At 39.6% G+C, this 19,323-nt stretch overlaps 1 protein-coding gene across 2 annotated transcripts in view; it reads right to left on the minus strand.

Annotated features, from left to right (window-relative positions):
* The window catches only part of AFG2A (AAA ATPase AFG2A), a 226,313-nt gene that overhangs the window by 41,885 nt on the left and 165,105 nt on the right, over positions 1–19,323 (minus strand). For both annotated transcript variants that reach the window (XM_075150207.1, XM_075150208.1), the window contains exon 15: positions 19,025–19,189. In XM_075150207.1, the coding sequence (XP_075006308.1) occupies positions 19,025–19,189 (165 nt within the window). The remainder of the gene's footprint in view (positions 1–19,024; positions 19,190–19,323) is intronic.

Raw genomic sequence — 19,323 nt, forward strand, 5'->3', positions numbered from 1 at the left:
CCAAGCACAACTCCTACCCTCTCACTCATACAGCCAGCGTACAAAGTTTGTAACTCAGGAGTTCTTGTGCGCTCTTTAGCTGCAATAGAAAATGCATTTTTGCAGTCCTCACAGACCCCTAACCATACCCCACAGGGACCATCTGCAATGTCCCTGTCTCCCTAGTTCAGATCTCCCGACGCGAGCAGCGAGGACCAAGTGGAGAACCACATGTCTGACGGGGATATTCTGGCAGATATACCCCGTGAGGTACAACCAGGTAAGGTCAATAATGACAGGAATGGCGAGTTGTTGAAATGGAACCGGCAATTCCCTAAAACCACTTTGGTTTCAGGAAAAGAGTGTGCAGGCTGAAGTCTGCGGAGAATCGCCAGCCTCTGTTGCAGCATTAAGCATAAGCGAGCAAACGGCACGCCATTTCTGGAGGTGACCAGTTTTCTCTGCACTTCCGTCAAAGCTTTTCTGATAAAGATTTCAGTTATGGTTTTTGTTGGTGCCTTTACCTCTGTGGGCTCCCAGGTCTACTTAGACTAATTCTTTCTTTTCTTTGCTTCTGAGAGAAAACAAGTTACAGCTTCAAACCATGTAGGCTGCAGCTTTAGTGCTGCAGAATCCCCACTTAACCGCTGCTTCTCTTTCCTCAATTCTTCTCTTTCCTCAATTCTTCTCTATCTGATTTACTGTTTACTTACAGACCATATGGGAAACATGTCGGGAAAACATGCATCCGGGTTCACGTTCAGAATAAATACTTTTTATGACTATTCCCATGACCTGCAGCAATAGACTAGATTAGTCACCCACAACTATGTATAATCATACAGTCATTTAAATACGTTTTCAAAACAGAATACATTTTAAGATACAGATCAACTAAATATTCCTCTATAAGCTTTCTAACACCTATTTCCTACAACTTCACCATTTCCACCTGAGATAAAAAGCCTTATCTTTCAAGTGTGGAGTCAATATAAATATAAGAACATAAACACATGGGACCATGTGAAAGCGCAGCCTGCAGACTATTAGCGCTACCTGGTTTGCTCAGTTTTCTTAACAAAAGAACGATGAAGTGCAGCAGGAAAAGAGCTGAAAATGGATGCCGATGCTGAAGTAAAAGTGCCATCTCTCAACATGTGCAAAAAGAAAAAACCAAAACTTTTTTATTCTCTGCCTGTTCCAGAAAACCAAACTCTAATTTTAGGTTAATCCAAAAGCAGAATTGTAAAAGTTTTCTGCTGAACAGAGACTAGAATATTTCCCAAGCAGAAATCATTTAATCCAAACCCAAATAAACAAAGGGTCAAATTCAACCTCACCCATTACACTTAGCAACAAAATTGGAAGGAAATCTTGAAAAAGTAATTTTGAATTGAAATACTTAAAATCTTTTCAAGCTGAAACATTCTGAATTCTATTTCAAATGTAAAAAATTAAGTCAATGACACAAAACTAGATAAATTATTCAATTTAGTCTTTCTAAATCATTTTTTACCAGAACGAAGTCTAAAGCAGAATTTATAAAAGTAAAATTAATAACTGTATTTTCTCCTATGTAAGTAATGAGACAGCTATGCCCTGTACTACTTCATCCTATTCAGAATTTTTTTTTTTTTTGTAATTTGTCATCAACATCTGGGTTGAAGAAGAATCTGATGTGTCCTTTTGCTTTGGGAAATTGTTCTGATAATCTTTTTAAGCGTTGTTGCACATGCAACTGCCAGGAGTGAAGAATGCTTGTAGCTCTCCCCCATCTCCCCTCCCTACACTGTCCACCCCGCAGAAGCCAGCAAGCTCATCTGCTGCAGGGTATTTGCAGAACATCTCATAGCCCAAACTGACTGATTGCATCATGTTACAAGACTTAACCAGAACAAATGGAAATCTTCCTTTTGTTAAAACCATACACAAAAGATGAAAAAATAGAGAGATTTCACAAGGTAACTTGGCTTTTTATAGCTCTGCTTTTTTTTTTATGAAATGGAGGTCGGGCGTTATTTCTACAGGCAAATGTTGGAATACTGTTGTAACCCTCTAAAAAGGAAAGGGGTTTTGTTTTTCTTCTTTTTAAGAAATGCTTTCCCCATATGTTTCTGAGATGGTGTGTGAAGTACTGTAAAGTCTTTCCATCTCACTGCAACGTTGCAGTTCAGCAAAACACTCAAGCAAACGCTGGGCTGTAAGCACCTGAGTAAGTCTCCTCCTCGTCAGCATAAAGTATCCTGATGGAGGAGGGACTTGCCCTCATTTTTGAAGCGAAGCACATGGTGAACAGCTGTCCTGAACCGAGGCCTTTCAGTACGCTCGCTGTCAGGCGCACGCAAGCCCGTGGTATCGACCACGCTGCACAGAAAGTCGAGCTGTTCCTGGAATAGTCAGTGATCAATCTCTCCTGGCCGGCCGCCTCCTTTGCCAGCTCCATTTGAACTTGGAAAACGTGGTATCTGGAAAATTGTTCAAAACTGCAAATTTCCTTTCAACGGGTTTTCTTGTTGTTGTGCTTGTTGTTTTGGGGGCAGAAGGCTGGAGCGGGAAGAGTCATTATATTGTGAAAAGCAAAAAAACACATTTTCATGTGTGATTACTTATATTAAGATGTATCATTTTACATACATAGTACATCTACATATGGAACCTATTATTATTGAGGAAATGTTTTTTTAATGAGGAAGACTGAACAATACTTAAGAGAGAAAATGTTCAAACCAATGTTAATTTGCAGCAGAAGTAACAAAATATTTTAATAAAAAACAGTAAAAAGACTGGCCTTCATATCCAGTATCAGCCCGGTCCTATGTTTACACCTTGAGAATAGGATTCGACTTGCATGGCTTTTCCAAGCTTTACGAACCTCCTAAGCTGAAATTTAAACTCTGACTCTGTCAAGGAGTTTTAAGAGTAAGACCAGTACTTCAGCTCTACAAAGAAACAGATATAGCTCATTATGTTTCTGTTTTCCAGATCCATGGAAGCATTTTTACTCCCTCCACTTTTTTTACAGAGCCTGTGCCTGCCCTCCCTTCCTAGCCCCCAAACTCATCCAAAAATAAATTAAAAAAAAAAAAAGGGATTTAGGTAATACAATCACTTCTGTATAAATGTAGCTAATTATATTCTCAATTGCTGAGCACTGTTTCCTCTCCCTCTCCCTGCATGCTGGGGTTAATTAAGCTTTCCTTAAATGTTGCATATGAATTAAGAAGAAACAAACAACAAAAAACCCTCACTATTTTCAAATGAAAAAAATCTGGTGCTAAAAAGTCCTGGTAGGCTAAACATTAGTACAATAAAACTGCTGGATTTTAAACGGTAAAAATAAAGTGACTAAAAGCTCTCTGTTTTAAAAATTAGAGACTTTCAAGAAAGACCATTCACTGTAGGAAAGAGATACTTTCTTTCACGAATCATCTCAAAACCAAGGATGACTTATTAGTATCAAAAATAAACCTCAAAAAATAGGCTGTCTCTGTTATCATAATGCACATATTAATGTGTATCTGCTATTCCTGCCAAATGTTATCAGTGTTGTTCCAACTCGCAGGGAACAACCTGTTCTGTGCGGATCCTGACTGGGCTAGGACTAGACCAGGTTTATCATTTTAACACCAGTAACGTTGTTTTGTTCACCTTGAGAAACCACAGCATGAGCAATGATCGCAAGACGATACTGCACGGGTCTCTTTAGGAAAAGCCTTAGTGGCCCGGGACTGCGAGATCAGTGGAGCAGCTCCTGTGGTCCAGGGAGCTGTCACTGGCCAGGGCTCTCACCACCTACATTAACTTACCCTCTTTATTTACTCTTGTCATGCCAGCAGTTTTAAGCACTTTCTTTTAATAGGTTGAACTACTACTGCCGTACTCTTTTTTTTGTTGTTGTTTGGGTTTTGTTTGTTTGTTTGTTTGTTTGTTTGTTTTAATGTAACAACTTTCTAAGCTTCCTTGCTGTGTTTTCCAAGTCCCTCTTTCAATGGTACAGTATCAGAACGGCAGTGAAACCAGCACCAGCCATTCTGTAGTGGCTTGATGCAACCTACTGGTAACATCCCACAGAAGCCAGGTACTGAAACAAATGTGTGGCCTGCGAAAGACACAATTTGTAATAATGCCCCAGAGGTATTTTGAATGTAGTTCCTGATTTTGAATCTGCATACTGCAAAAACTTTGTATATGGCAAGAAATGAGGCAAATTATAATTTGTTCTGTTACTTAGGTGGCACATAGATACTACCAAATACAACACCGAATGCCTTCTGAGTTTTAGGTAACAACAGATTTCAAATTATAAATGTCACACAGGCATCACTTCAGGCTTTGAAATATGGTTTACTTGTTACCAAATATGATGCATCAAATCATTTATCAAATTCACAAGAAAGAAGAAACTATCTCCCAGCAAGTCCAGGACTGTTTCCAATGAAATGCAGACTGGCAGAAGACAGATTTATTACCACAGTTTCTTAATGCTATGTTTTATAATTTAGCAAGCCTTCCTATCGTGTGCCACACGGTACTTTTACCAAGCACAATAGGCTCACCTGGATTTCCACCGCCTGCCCGACTCGGTGGGTCACTCGCTGCCTGCACGCCTTTAATGCTGCATCTCCATAGCCCATTTCTACAGATGGAGCTATTTTTGAAAGAACTTATGAGACAGCAATAACCTCATGGAGGCAAGGGCGGGGGGGGGGAGGGGAAGAGTTTACTGCCTCAAAAAGATGTGGTAAGAGTGGCAGATTTTTTTTTAAAAGTCAGGCTGTTCTTTAACGTGCCTATAGTAGCATTGAGGCCACACTCAATTTCAAAACGCCAATTAAAAGAAGAGGGATTCATCTGGCCACTGCTCCTCACAAACACATATAGCCATGTCTCGTATTAGAAATCTGTAAAAAGCAATACTGAAAGATCTGGAAACGTTTACAGTAACTTAGCCTGGGACTAAATGAAACAGAACACGCCTGCTCTTTGATCCCATTAAAATGCAAGGGGTTTTCTTGGTCATGGAAAAATCGTTTTGCTATATCAAAATCTAATAGCACAAAATAGCATTGGGTAGTTCATGCATCAGTTGGTTTCACAGAAAAGAACTGTTAGGAAATGACAGGCACGTAAATGACAGCAATAGAATATGGCTGAAAAAATACATTTTACCTTGAAAATTTAAAAAAAAAAAAGCCTAATACATCTTCTGTTATTTCTGCTATCTAATTAATAATATACATTAAATTAGAAGACATTTTAATCTTTAGGAATTAAAGAAATAATCCTTGGATTTAGCAAGCTCAAACATGTATTTGATTTTAAGTGCTTTAAATAATTCCATTGGTTACAGGGAATTTTTTATGCACATGAAAATCTTTGAAATGCTGTAGGGTAACAATCTAAACTTTGACTAGGCTAGAAATGAGAAGGTATTAATAGTCTGGCTTTGGTTGAAGTGACAAAGATGATGAAATTCAGCTGAAGAGTTAAATTCAGATTTCAAACTCTCTCAGACTTTGAAACTTGGTCAGACGAATTTCTAATTAGCCATTAAGAAACAAATATCTTCCTTGATGCGACACATAGATGAAAGTAATGAAAAATATGTTCATGGTAGATAACAGTTGGTTCAGATTTGTAAGTACACATTGCAGACTATTTTTTAGTTCCTTGGTAAAGGGTACATCAATTAGCACTGTGGTATCTCTGCACTTTCACGACAAAGAAAACATGAGCAGTAACACACTTTCATAGATTGAACACTAACTCTTTAAAGATCTAATGAGAGATCTTTTTTGTTCATGTTCATGATTAATTCCTACTTCTCTAGGTTTCATGTACAAATTAGACAGCTCGGAACTGAAATCTTACAAGTTATTTATGAAATCCGTTGCACATGCAGAATTGAAGGAAGTTGACTGCTGCAATACACATCCAGTCAACTGGAACCCAGATAATGAGCTGGTAGACTCACCTTCAACACTGCAAAGACAGACCTGTGTATAATTAAATGCTAAAAATAACATGAACATTTATAGTGCAATGTATATGGTATACATATCGTCACCCAAATATGAATTTCTGAAAATCCTAAATCTCTTAGAGAAATAATTAAATATATGGTAAAAGCCCCTAATATGCCTTCATAAGTAAGAAAGGAGAAATGTATATATAGATATATACATACACACACACACATTTGTAAAGAGTAACACAAGTAGGAAACAAAACCCAAATGAATACAGTGTTACTATATGAGTAGGTCAAATGAATGCAATGATAATACTACCTGAGTGTTAATACTACCAATTAATTTTTAAAAAGTCTCTAACAAAAGTTGAAATCTTTTTCCATCACATGAGAGAGACTTTTTGGCTCTATTTATGTATCATCCTGAGTAAATGGACTGAATTGCAAAGACAGAACAGTATCATAGAATAATGAAAAATAATGAAAGGAAAGAAAAATACTTCTGCTCAGGACGGACGTTTATCAATATAAAATAGCTATTTTTTGCCATTGTTTGAAGTAAGGGAAGTAATTAAAGTACGCAAAACCATGTTGATACCACCGCCCTATTTCCTGCACGTTAGTAACAGAACGCCTCCCCTCCCCATACGTGCTGTTCATTGACTCTCCACAATAAACATCATACTTCCATATCACACATTTGAGAGCACTCCTAAACTGGGAAGTTGGGCAACAGCATTGCTTTATGCAAAAACAGCCAAGTCCAGTCAGGAAACAGATTAATTTGAAAGCCTTAATTAATGACTGAACATTTATACAGCCAAGATTTATGAGTTACAAGGAAGTAAGTCCAAAACATAACACTCCCTCCTGCATGCAAGTTCTCTTTTTAATGGTAAACAATTAGCCTACGGTAAGATACTGCCTAAATTCTCTAAAGTTCATTTTATTCCTCCAGCTTCCAAGCATTGATAGAAGACAAATGAATTTCATGCCTTTTTTTCTTTTTTCCTGCTCTTCCATAAATATTGTTATTAATAAACAAGGGTTAATGAAGACAAAATATAGATTTTTTTTTTAAATAAATCCATGAGTTTCAAAAGATTTTTTTTTAGCTTACAAGTGCAAAAACAGTATACAAAAAAAGAAGAGGAAAGGAAAGAACAGAATACTTTCTGGATGGGTAAGTTTATAGAACTTATTTTCTGCATATGCTTGAAGCAAATCATAAATAAGAAAAGGAAGGTCTTCAGAGAGAGAGAGATATATACTTATTAAAAATATATATAAACACATGCAAAAACCTCTCCTAAAATAAAAAAAAAATCCCAGATTTTTCTTCCTTGAGTTTACTTCACTGAATTCACAAATACTTTTGCAAATTTAGTAACAACGAATGTTAGAAAAGAAGAGTAAGTTTTCAGCTTTTAACATTTTGACTGTATTCCATTTCTGAAGAGAACTGACATCTTATTATGATGAGTGCTTACTGTTTGAATATTAAAACAAGACTGCCAACTCTTCTTTGGAAGTCCTCAGGCCTTGAACTAGAAAAGTCAAAATCAAGAGAAGTTTTGTTCTCTCTTGTTTATACTAAATTACCGAACACATTTTCTTGCCTGCAAATTTTGTTTCGCTAACAAAGGAGGGTGGTTTGTTTCTCCCCCTGGTTTATATAACATGTAAATACACAAAAATGACCACAGAAATGGCAAGATCCCATAAAGCGGTAACACGTCTGATTACAAGAGTCTGCAATGAGCCCGCGTCCCTACAGCCACCCTGTACGCCCGCCCTGGCAAGGGAACTCCCCAAAACACCTCTCCAGGTACACAGCCACAACTGCGACTTGCAGAGCTAACCAAAAATGCAAGCGGCACATGGCGTTTGGGTTTGGGGTTGGTTGTTTTTTTTTTTTGCTTCGCTTGTGGCGGTGTGGCAGTGCTGAACACCCAAGCCCCTATCATTGCCTGTCATGAGAAAAATCCCCAGTAACCTGTCCTCCTGGCTTCTTCTTTTCGGTCCTTCAACTCTTGGCTGAATGAGGAAAACCATGCCTTGCAAGGGAAAGTGGCTGCCAAAGAGAGATTGAGGGGAAAGAGTTGTCCTGACACGGACTCACAAATATCCCGCTGCAGATACCCACAGAGTCTAACCTATAAGCCGGGTACATTTCCACCCCCCCCCATCAGTTTCTCATCAAATGGGAGCTCAGTGGGAGCAGTTCCGGAAAAAGACAAAGTTGGTTTATCCCAGTAAAAAGCACAATAAGACCAAAATACACAAGACAAAACAGAAGACAGATTGCTGCTCTCCCCCTCCCTTCCCTCCAATGGTGTGTTTCACCGTGCAATGTTAAGTATAACAGTAATAGTCTAGTTTTATCACAAATTTACTTTGTTTGCTAGGAAATGAAGTATCAAACACCACAAAGCCAATCTCTCTAAGATGTCAATTACTCTGAAATCATAACTAACCCCCCCCGCCTCCCTAAATGAGAAAATAAACCATCAAACAAACAAAATCCAAAGCAGCTCTTTTAAACTGGGCAAAATGCTCTTGCTTCTCCTCCCCCGACAATGGGGATGTCAAGCCCAATTAGCAATTGCAGTCATCTTGGGTTTTGCTCTGTTTTCTTCCACTGCAAGTGGTCAACCCAGATCCGATGGCTCACTTGTATAGACACAATGCCATGGACAAATTACAGAAGACTAAGACCTGAAAGGTTTTTTTTCTACCCAACTATCTTTGACGTTTTCATTACTCAAAGACAGGAAACAAAAAGCTTAAGCTGAGAACTAGGTGATAGTTTGAAAAAGTTTAATTAAAAAGCAAAACGGTCCACAGAATTGCTTCTAACATAGCTAATAATTTGCTGCAGAGTTATTATTGTGCTGTTTCCATCTGCCAATAACCATTTAATCCTTTTGCCAAAGGCAATCTAAAGCTTTATGTATTTCCATATGTATCTAAGGGAAACCATAAAAGATAACTTGGAAATAACAACTTCCAATTTTTGATATACAAAAATCTGAGCTACAGTAGTACAGGCACCCATCAGCTTTCCAGTAGTGCTAAGAAATGTTACTTGACACCTTCTACTCCAGGCAATGGTTTGAATACTAAGACCAAAGTTTTGTGTCAATACAAAATCTTAGTTAGGATTCAAATACAAAACAGAAAGCCAGCTACAGATAGCTCCCCTTTAAGTGCCTTTTCAATGGGATTGCAGCTCTCCTTCTCATGAACAGCCAGTGTCAGGCACGCTGTGAAAACAGAAGTTACATGGCAAGAATGAAAATTTCTCTGTATGACAATGTAGGTTTGGCTGCAAATACTTGAAAGCTTCCCTGTTCCCACATTCAGCATCAGTGACTATCTAAATTACTAACAACTTCTCAAACTGTTTCAGAATTACTGCTGAGCAGCCTAATCTCACCAAAAAGCCTCCAACTCCAACAATGTTATTGCTAAAGCTTGTGGGTAAAAAAAGAAAGCAGAACAAAAGCAGATATTTCAACTGTTCTTTCCCAAAAAATCTCATTTAGAAAAATAAAATTATACATAATCAAAACCTCTTTGAAAGGAAAACACCAGAGTGCATCTTCAAACTCAAATAACTTAATGGGATGACAACGAGTGTGTAAGCTTGCGGCTCATACACATTCTTAGGGATGGGAAGTATTAAAGCATATCACAATTAAAATGTTAAGAAAAAAACCCCAAAAAACCCTCTCCAAATACTTTATCAGTAATGGTCATCCCTCCCAAAATAAACTCAACATTTACTTTACACAAACGAAATATTATTTCTATTATAGGAGAAAGCAATGGAAGCAGAATAGTTAGTGCACATTCTATACAAATGTAGCTTTAGTAGTGACAGCTTTTAAGTTTGAAATTCAGTACATTTGTTGTTCCATACATTCACAGTCTAATAGCACACTTACTGATTTTATTAGATATTATTTTATCATTCATTATTACGTTCCAAATTTTCGCAACAGAAACTATTACTTCGCTGATGACTGCCAAAGGCAAACACCCTATTTTATACGTACAAAAAGATACCAATATACGTTCAAATATTTAAATTCATACACACACACCTCTCCAATCTTTGCAGTTCAGTGACGTGTGAACAGTTAGCATTGTCATTAAAATACATGTTCTTCATTCACAGCAACAACACTCAGGTAGATTAATAAGCTTTTATACCTGGGCTCTATTATTCCTCTGCCATTCATTAACATTTCTTCCACCTTGACAGCAATTTAACTGGCACAGTACCAGAAATACAAGTAGGTCAGTACAAGGTGTTCCACTGTACGGTTTCGTCTGGTATAAACATCCTATCTGAGTTAGCCTTCAGGTACTACATTTAAATATTCCTAGGGCCAATTAAGATAATAATCAGAACTATTCTGGATATCATTGTCCAAGTACTACCCTTATTTTTGGAGGATTGATTCTGTTACGGATGGAAAGGAAATTTTACTGCAGAAGCGGGGAGCCCTCTGCAGCTCTCCTGGCCAACCTGATGCCTGAGATTATGCCTCAGTGCTACCGCCGTGGGAAACCTCCTTGAAATCCTCAGCGTATCCAAGAGGAAAATGTATATACACATAGAGAAAGGTAAATTGAACACTGAGGTTTGATAGTCAGACATTGTATACTATTAAAAATAATCATAACAGGCACTTAAGCCAGTCAGACACATGCTAATCTTAAGGGCATGAGAAATAGCAATGGATATGTAAGAATATTTACTTTTTTCCCCGTTTATGAAAAAAGCAGATACAAGTCAGTGGTCTCACGGAAAATGAAACAAAAAACTTCAGACATATCTTTTGCTAATGTACTAAGACATATAGAGTATTTGCAGCAACTTGTATACATTGAGGATCTGGCCCCTGAAGTTGGTGTATAACAGTCAAGGATCAGGAATTAATTCTCTATGAAATGCAATGACTTTTTGGTGACTTTTCCTAATTTGTATGCCTTGTCTTATACTTTAGGACTAGAGTTGAGTCAAACTCAAAGCAGCAAGCTCACTTCTAACCGCATATCCTGTGACACATCATAACTTATAAGACCAAATGCCAGCACTACAGGTTTAAATCAGAAAAACAGGTCAGTGTGAGGAAAAAGTGCTTAAATTTTTTCTTCTTTTCCTTTTATTAACATAAAAGCAAATTCTACTACTCTGAACTGATACGAGCATTTGTATTACATAAATGAAAATACTTCGAAAGGCAGAAATAAACCAACTTTTCCAATTCCTTCCTGATCGTTGCAAATCCGATTTTCACTCTGAACGCTATATACCCCCATTTGTGATCATTAGTATACTGAAAGCGTGTGCTTTAAGACATTGAACAATAATCCCTACTGTCTGATTAAAAAAAAAAAAAGAAGAATGAATTAAATTAAAAGTTGCTAGAAATAACTCACAGGCAAAAAATAAAACTAAAAGAAAACAATAGCAGTAGCCTAAAGAGACATATTTTTTCCTTCAGGAATGAATTTCCATCTGCTTTTAAAGAGCAACATGTTTTTCCATTGCTGGGAATTACAGCCAAAACCAGGACAATAAAGCAGCATAGCCACAGGCAAGAGCAGAGGGCAAGTGAAGCTGGCTGACAGAGTATCAGTCTAGGTCCCTCTTTTACAAGCCTGTGTTTCGGTGACAGCTCAACAGTCCCCCGCTGTGCTGGCAACACACTCCCCTCTGCCGCCCTCGACAAAGGGGAGCTCCTGGTAACTCCGCCGCATGCAAGGTAGCGTGGAAAAGGGAAGGCGAGGGCAGGGGAGGGAGGCAAACAGCATAGTCAGCGCTGCCGGTAAACGCAGGCGTCTCCCGTGGCCTCGGCTGGTTTGGTGAAACTACAGCCGTTTTATAAAAGCTCATCGGAAGCGAGCAGCCCCGTCGGCAGAGGATTGCTTACCCCTGACACAAGTGATGCTCTTATTGCAGGTTCTTTATCCCAACAGGCACGCAACAAGACACAACCCTTCAAAGCCACAGGGAGGACAAAAGCAAACACAAGTGCTCATTTACAGAACCTGGGTGGACGATGCCATTAAAATAGTTAATGAAGACACAGAAAGGAAGAAAAGAACATACTGAAATTAGCTGTAAGGTTCCTGCACCCTAATTGTTTCAGCATTTAAGGAATCAAAATGTTCAGCTCTTTGGGCTGTATGGAGGAAGAAAATCTCAGGTTTGAGAAGCAGGCTAAATTTCATACCTCAACACTGTTTGGTGCTCGCTTGGGGGCTCATTCAAATTCCCTCTGGCATTTTCCCCAAGTTCCTCTGAGGATCACTGTTCTTTGAGTTACTTAGGAAGCAGTTTCGACTGTATCCTCCTGAGCTGTTAATGGGTCTGACCTTTTTGGAAACACTAATGTCCCTTCAGCCAGATGCATTAAATCTCCTCTGCTTGATTAAGCTATTAGCAAATCATTATCTCACTGAAGGATAAAATGTTCTTTCCCAGATGAGCTAGCCATGCATAAATTTCAGTGCAAATACTCTCCTGTATACCAAACATTATGTTTTGCATAAACATGCTAATTGCTAACCATGCTTTATCTACTCATAGGGTGAATACATACAGTACTTTATCAGGTCCCAGCTGAGATAAGACCTGATGAAAATCAGCCCACTTAGAGCAACAAACCCCCCACCCCATCTCTGAAAAATGCGCGAGGGGAACCAGATCTTTCTAAAATGACTAAAAAGGAGAGCGGGGAGAGGTGGTGTAACGCTACAAACTCTTGCGGTTCGGCACCGCCATGCCAATGAGTGATTACCCAGATGCTCGCGCTGCCCTCATTCCCAATCTGCCCGAGCACATTCTGCACGTACGAGGTTCTTGCGAGACCAGCAGTAAGCAAAATCCCATGGGAAGTCCTGTGTAGTTAGTTATTTCCTTTCCGGTGATTCATCTCGTTTATCCCAAACATTGACATTCGGAAAACATTCCGAATGCCAGGTATTTCCTCACCTTCCAGCCACCTGTGCCAAACACATCTTCAGCACCGATAAATGTATGTAGGAAGGTGGTGATCCCATATTACCCATATTGGATGAAGGCTGAGTCTCTTTTCCTCACCCACCCACACAAAAATGTTCACTTTTCAATGAGTGATATAAATTATCAGATCCTATGCATCATTCCAAGAGAAACTTCAGAGGTTCATCTCAGGCCTTAATCTTGCTGCGTTTCAATTTGACGGCGTTCCTCACTTTGAAAATTGCATTTCACTGTAATACCGTATCCTGGTGTGGGGCTAAGCAGAACTGCTTCAGAAGGAAAGGCTGTCCACCAGAGTCAGGTCAGAGACATTTCAGCCACAGATGCTTTAACTACCAAAGTGTATTTTCAAATCACACGTTTCTGATGAGACATATGCATTTTTATGTGATATCTTAGAAGCTCAAAATCTGAGGGCCCAGTCCCAAGGCATGTTGTGTTGAGCACCTTCAACACCTGTTGAATTCAATGGGAATTGAACACGCTCTGCATCTAGTATAAGTAAGCATAAAAGGAACAAACATGTTTGTATTTAAAAATTAAAACCATGAGCTTTAGCCAGGACATGATTTAAAGAGTCTACTGTTTTTTTTCCCCATACAAAAACTTCACTCTTCTCTTCTTTTTTTTTTTTTGATGCCTTCACTCCCAAAAGCCTGTGTCTCTTTTTAGGCTATTATACAGGATTGGATCCATTGCCCTTTAAAAATGTTAAGCAAAAAGCCTTTCCCTTAAGTTTGGAAGATCTTTTCCTTCATGGAAAACTAGATGTAAAGAAGATAACACATCCTAATTTGTCGGATGTCCTTTTTTTCCCCCTATACCTAAATCCTCTCTCACCTTTACTATAGATGCTCCTTACTAAAGAGACAAATTTTCCCCAATCTCTTAAAAGACTGTTTACCCTCCTGTACGTTTATGATGGAACACATCCTCACTTCTTTTGTAGTTGGTACCTTCCTCTATAAGAAAGAGAGGAGTCTGGAGAGGCTTTGGTTGTTTGGTGTGTTTTTTTATTAAAGTTTATAGTTTAAATATGTCGATATCTGGTAAACAAGAACATGCATGTTTTGGAGTACATATTTTAAGTCAAAGGCTTTACTTGAGTCGAGCTAGTGTACTGCTGCAGAGATATTTTTTGGCATCAAATATGTTCTCATTTGAGCCAGAGCAAACCTTCATTGGCTTGCTTTCTTTCCTCTTCATTCTCTGTGTTCCCATTGAGAGTTATTGCAAAGTGAGAAAGATATTTTTTACATTAACTATTCTACTTCGACTAAGAACCAGTGAAAGATTTACAGGTTCCCAGATTCCCGCTTTACTATTGTGTCCTGTAAGCATGGAAACTGATAATACTATAGAAACAATGCCAGCCTTCGCTTTCACCATGACCTGCTTTCCACCAATATAAAAGCAGTCAGTCCCATTAGCTTACTTTTATAAGCACGCTTGCCTTAAGAACATTGTCATCATATCCAGAATATGTAATTTTTTATTACTTCTAACCAACTTTAAACTCAAACCAACTCAACACTCGATTTCAGTTTCTGCCTAAAATCTCCCTCTCTGCTACTGCCTTCTAAACTGTAACAAAAACGTAATCTGACTGGGGCTCAGACAATAAAAGAAGGTCCCTCACTCTGCTGGGTTTATTTGCCTTTTTACCACCTACTTTCTGGAACAAAATATTTCTACAATGGGGAAACACTGTCTTCATCCCTTGCTCGTCCCTTTTCGCAGAGCAAACTCCAAGGATTTGAAGACAGACACACCCCTTCCACCTAATTTGTAAAGGCAAATGATACAATCGTTTTCTTTCCCCACACAAGTCTAATAAAGACATCAGTCTTTGCATTTATAAAGGTAGGTGTCTTTCCTCTAGGCCAAGACACGTTCCATCTACAACCTTTCTTCTTTTCTGTTTGAGACAATGGATAATTTAAAAATTACAGGACAAGCAATTTCCTATCAGATACTGTCCACCTGATTTTGTTCTTACTTGCACTAGAATCATAGAATCATTAAGGTTGGAAAAGACCTCTAAGATCGAGTCCAACCATCAACCCAACACCACCACGCCCACTAAACCATGTCCCTAAGCGCCTCATCTACACGTCTTTTAAATACCTCCAGGGATGGTGACTCAACCGCTTCCCTGGGCAGCCTGTTCCAATGCTTGATATCCCTTTCAGTAAAAACATTTTTTCTAATGTCCAATCTAAACCTCCCTTGGCGCAACTTGAGGCCATTTCCTCTCATCCTATCGCTTGTTAGTTGGGAGAAGAGACCAACCTCCACCCTCACTACAACCTCCTTTCAGGTAGAAAGTGCATTGAGACTATTGGGGTTTTCTATTACAACAGAGAGCAGCCAATAATTACGAAAAACTATGGGGTTCTAATCTGAACCCCGAATTAGAAAAGTAGAGCACTTGAGTTTGTGAAAGGCCCATCTTTCCTAAAGCAAGCTGGCTGTAGCAGCATCATGAAAGCAAGCGAGATCCAAAGAACTCACACTGCTTGCACTTTAAAACATTGCTTTTAAATATTTCTGTGGTTGGATCTTTAATTAATCGTACTTTACAGAAAGCACAGTGAGAAATCAAGCAGATAAAAGTTCTCAGCATGAAGCATAACAGTGAAAATCCTCTAGGAGAAAGCTATGATCAAACTGAACAATCTTCGAGTGAAGACATCCCAATTATATAAAACCATTTTAAAAAATCATCAGTTTTATAAAAGCTGGATCTCCTGCAATTTTGCCCAAAATAAAATGCAGGAACAGTAGAATAAACCTTATAAAAGTTTCAGTGCAGCACAGCGCTTGTTGTTTTAACCGTTTTTATTACTTTCAAGGACTAGAGACTTCTCCCCGTGCCTACCAGTGCTCCTTGATACTGCTACAGCATCTGGAGGTGCCGGCGAGGCCAGCAGTGCAGCACAGCACAGGCTCCTGCTGAACCATGCCAGGCGTCAGCTGCCCGGACATGGCCTTCGATAGAAAATTCCTAGAAAAAAAAAAGCTGGGGGCAAAGACAAGAGCAGTTCTGACTGCTCCTCCGCCACACCGGTGAAACCTGCTGGCCTGCAAACGAGACATATGGTTACTGCAGAGCTGTCCTTGCAGCGACCAGACCTACCCTGCGCACGGCTCGGACACACCAGCTCAGCTAAAAAGAGGTTGAGGTGGTCCTGGGAAAAGGCAGATGCCTTCAGGGCAGAGATGCAGCAAAGAAGTTGCCTTAGAGGGAGGAGGGAATGATCCTTGGTGTCAACATCAGCTCCGAGGCCAAACCTTGCTATTCATAAATTTCTAAAAACAATTTCTTACTTTCCTGATTTACAGATACTGAAGTATCCCTGAAGAAGAGCCTCAAGCACTGCTGCAGAGCACTACTTCAGAAGGGCCTGGAAATGAAGATCGAACTCAAACCCAAATCTTTCTAGAAAGCTGAGGCTTTGTTTGACCTATACTATTAGCGTAATAAAAGCTAACTGTACAGACATGGCTCCTCTAATGCACTTTTTTTTTTTACATTAAACTTCACTTACACGTGAGAGAAAGAAATTGTAATTCACCCTCATAAATTATCTTCCATCTTCTCTCACATGAAACAGTGGGAAGTAATCACCCTATTTTGCTATCTTGATATATCTTTAAACGTACTCATTAAGAGAAATGTACATCCAGCAGGTGAATAGAGATAACTGGTCATAAGTGATGACAGGCAAAAATATACAAATATCTGATCTGAAAAAAGGCCAAGTTGGAAGCCAGATGCATACTGAACTATCCACTTTACTTGCTGTTTATTCAGCTCATGTCAGGATGATTCAACGCATCTTTACACGCAACTCCCTATTCATACAGCATCTTCCAGTCACAAAACCAAGCATTTTCCATTTCTTTTTCTAAACAAAGGGTAGAACAGTGGAATGGGAACTTGCCATTCAACAGCGGAAACTATTTGTAAAGCTGGGAAGCTGGAGACACTAGGAAGAAAAGGCTTTAATGAAACTGGCCACTGTGTGTGCCAACTGTCAAGACTTTTTATATATTCTTCCAAGGAACACTGACTGAGGCTTTTTCTGTATTTACTCTTTACATCCCAGCTATTATAATTCTTTGAATGATGCAAAAGAACAAAATTCATGAGAAATGTGATATTAGAAACAGGCAGGCTTTTCTTCCCCTGCAACTAGTCTGTAGCTGTACTCAATGACCCATTAACTTATTTTTGGTTCTGTACAAAGCCAGCACCAAGACATTTGTGACTCATTATCAGTTAGGCACAGGAATTCACCACTAGCGCCTCAGCTGATCCAGATCCAAAGGAAATCCCCATATGCTCGGAATTTCTGAAAATACAAGCATTACAGTTGTTGCCTGGTAGGAAGACAGTTTCCATACACAACAGAGGATATGTTTATATTTATGTTTTTGGAGGCTTGGAACTCAGCCAGAGCCAGATAAAATTTCTCAGGGCAGCAAAAGTCGTATCACTGACATCCGGGTAAAAACGCAGTACTGTTTCAAGTCACTACTTCAAAGCGTGGAGGCAGTAGAGCCGCAACAGTTTTCCAGACCAACATTTAAGCCTGCAATCCTTTTTATTATTGCCTTTTTTTCATTATGAGATCCCACATTCTGCGGCAAAAAGATGTGCTACACTAAACAGCTTTGCTCACTACGCAGCTTTCATTCATTCGTTCCCAGAGCACAGTTCGTCCTGTGCTGTGGAGGAGGAAAGCTCTTGCGGGTTTGACTTTGGTGTCCACCGTGACACAGCTTCCCGGAACGAGCCTGGAGGCTAGCCCAGACGCTGCTGCTGTGTATGGCAAGGTTTGACCCCATCCCTTGGACTCACAGCAGTGCCCTCACCAGCCAGAGGTTACTAGTAGGTAATGCAGCATTTTACAACATACCAGCATTTAAGTGGTAGCTAAATGAGCAAAAGTCTTGCCTGGGAGCATATCCAGTGACCAGTCAGTTGAGAAGGGCCTTCAGCATTATAGGAATCACACAAATACTCCACAGTCACCCTGTCTTCTGGACCGAGACAAAAGTTTAGCTTATTTCCCTGCCCTTGTAAACAGCACACAGAAAGATGGGGGAGCTGAGGCAAGCACATCACATTTTCCACTCCGCTATGGAAAAAGTAGAAGGTGACTATGTAATTAAAGATGGTGCGATAATGCATACATTAGGACTGGCTACAGTAAGGTGGAAATTTTAATTCTGGTATTTCATACCTTTTAAGAGCTCGAATTGGCAACCTTAATAACATTCTTTGAATTTTTGAAGTAATATAATTACTTTCAATTAATCAAAATGAGGAAAGAATGAAATATCCTTTCACGAGACACTGACATGAATAATATTCAGGGAGCAGAGTGGTGACCACTAACGTACCAATGCTTATTATAACTGCCAGCCAGCAGCATCTGAGAAAGTTTCTCCTTCTACCCAGGACAGGAAATAATTGTCTGCCATCCATTGTCAGAAGCTGACTAACTAATAGCAACAAACTATAATAATAAGTGCTGCTGTGAGGTCTTGATTATACGGAATAGGAAAATACGAGCTTCCAAGTGACCAGTGACTCCCTTGCAATTCCCCTGCACTGTCTCATAACTGTCTCTCCTCCCTCCGAGGGTCTCAGTCACAATCCTAAACACAAAAGATCCCCGGGGATGTGGGGAGACCCAGGCGAACCGTCTGGGCAGTCTGGGGGCACTTGTCCTGGCAGCACATCCTTAATGAGGCCACCCGTGATCGTACTGAAGCTCACCCTGGAAGAGGCCTTTTCCCTGGCAACAATCCTCTGATGGAGATCTTGAAGGAAAAAAGCCCCACATTGTATTCTGTTTTCTGAGCAGAAAACACAGAAATCTCTCAAACGTTCCCTTTCATAATTCCCCCCACCACTTTGAGAAGACCCAAGGGATGGTATCTGGATGATACTTGATTTCAATTTTAAAACCACTATTTCGTGCACCAACTCTGTGGCCGTTACCATTCAGAAAGTTTTACCTCTGCTCCTGAGTACTTCTGTGTGTGCTGAATGAGCTCCGCTAAGCAGACTTCATCACTCACTGGCATGGACTGAAAATGAAGTTTGAAGATCTCCCCGCGAGTGGCTGCATCTGGCAATGGCACGTAGATAATTCTATCTATTCGTCCTGGTCTCAGCAAGGCCTGCAATGAAAGCATCGCAGGAAAAGTTATAGCACATGGCACATCACATCAAGAAAGTAAAAACCACAACTCAATTAAAAACAACACCGCCAAATAACCAACAATTTCAGCAAAAGCAAGAAGCTGCCCAAGAA

This window comes from Calonectris borealis, chromosome 4 (assembly GCF_964195595.1).
Source record: "Calonectris borealis chromosome 4, bCalBor7.hap1.2, whole genome shotgun sequence".
Classification (NCBI taxonomy): Eukaryota; Metazoa; Chordata; class Aves; order Procellariiformes; family Procellariidae; genus Calonectris; species Calonectris borealis.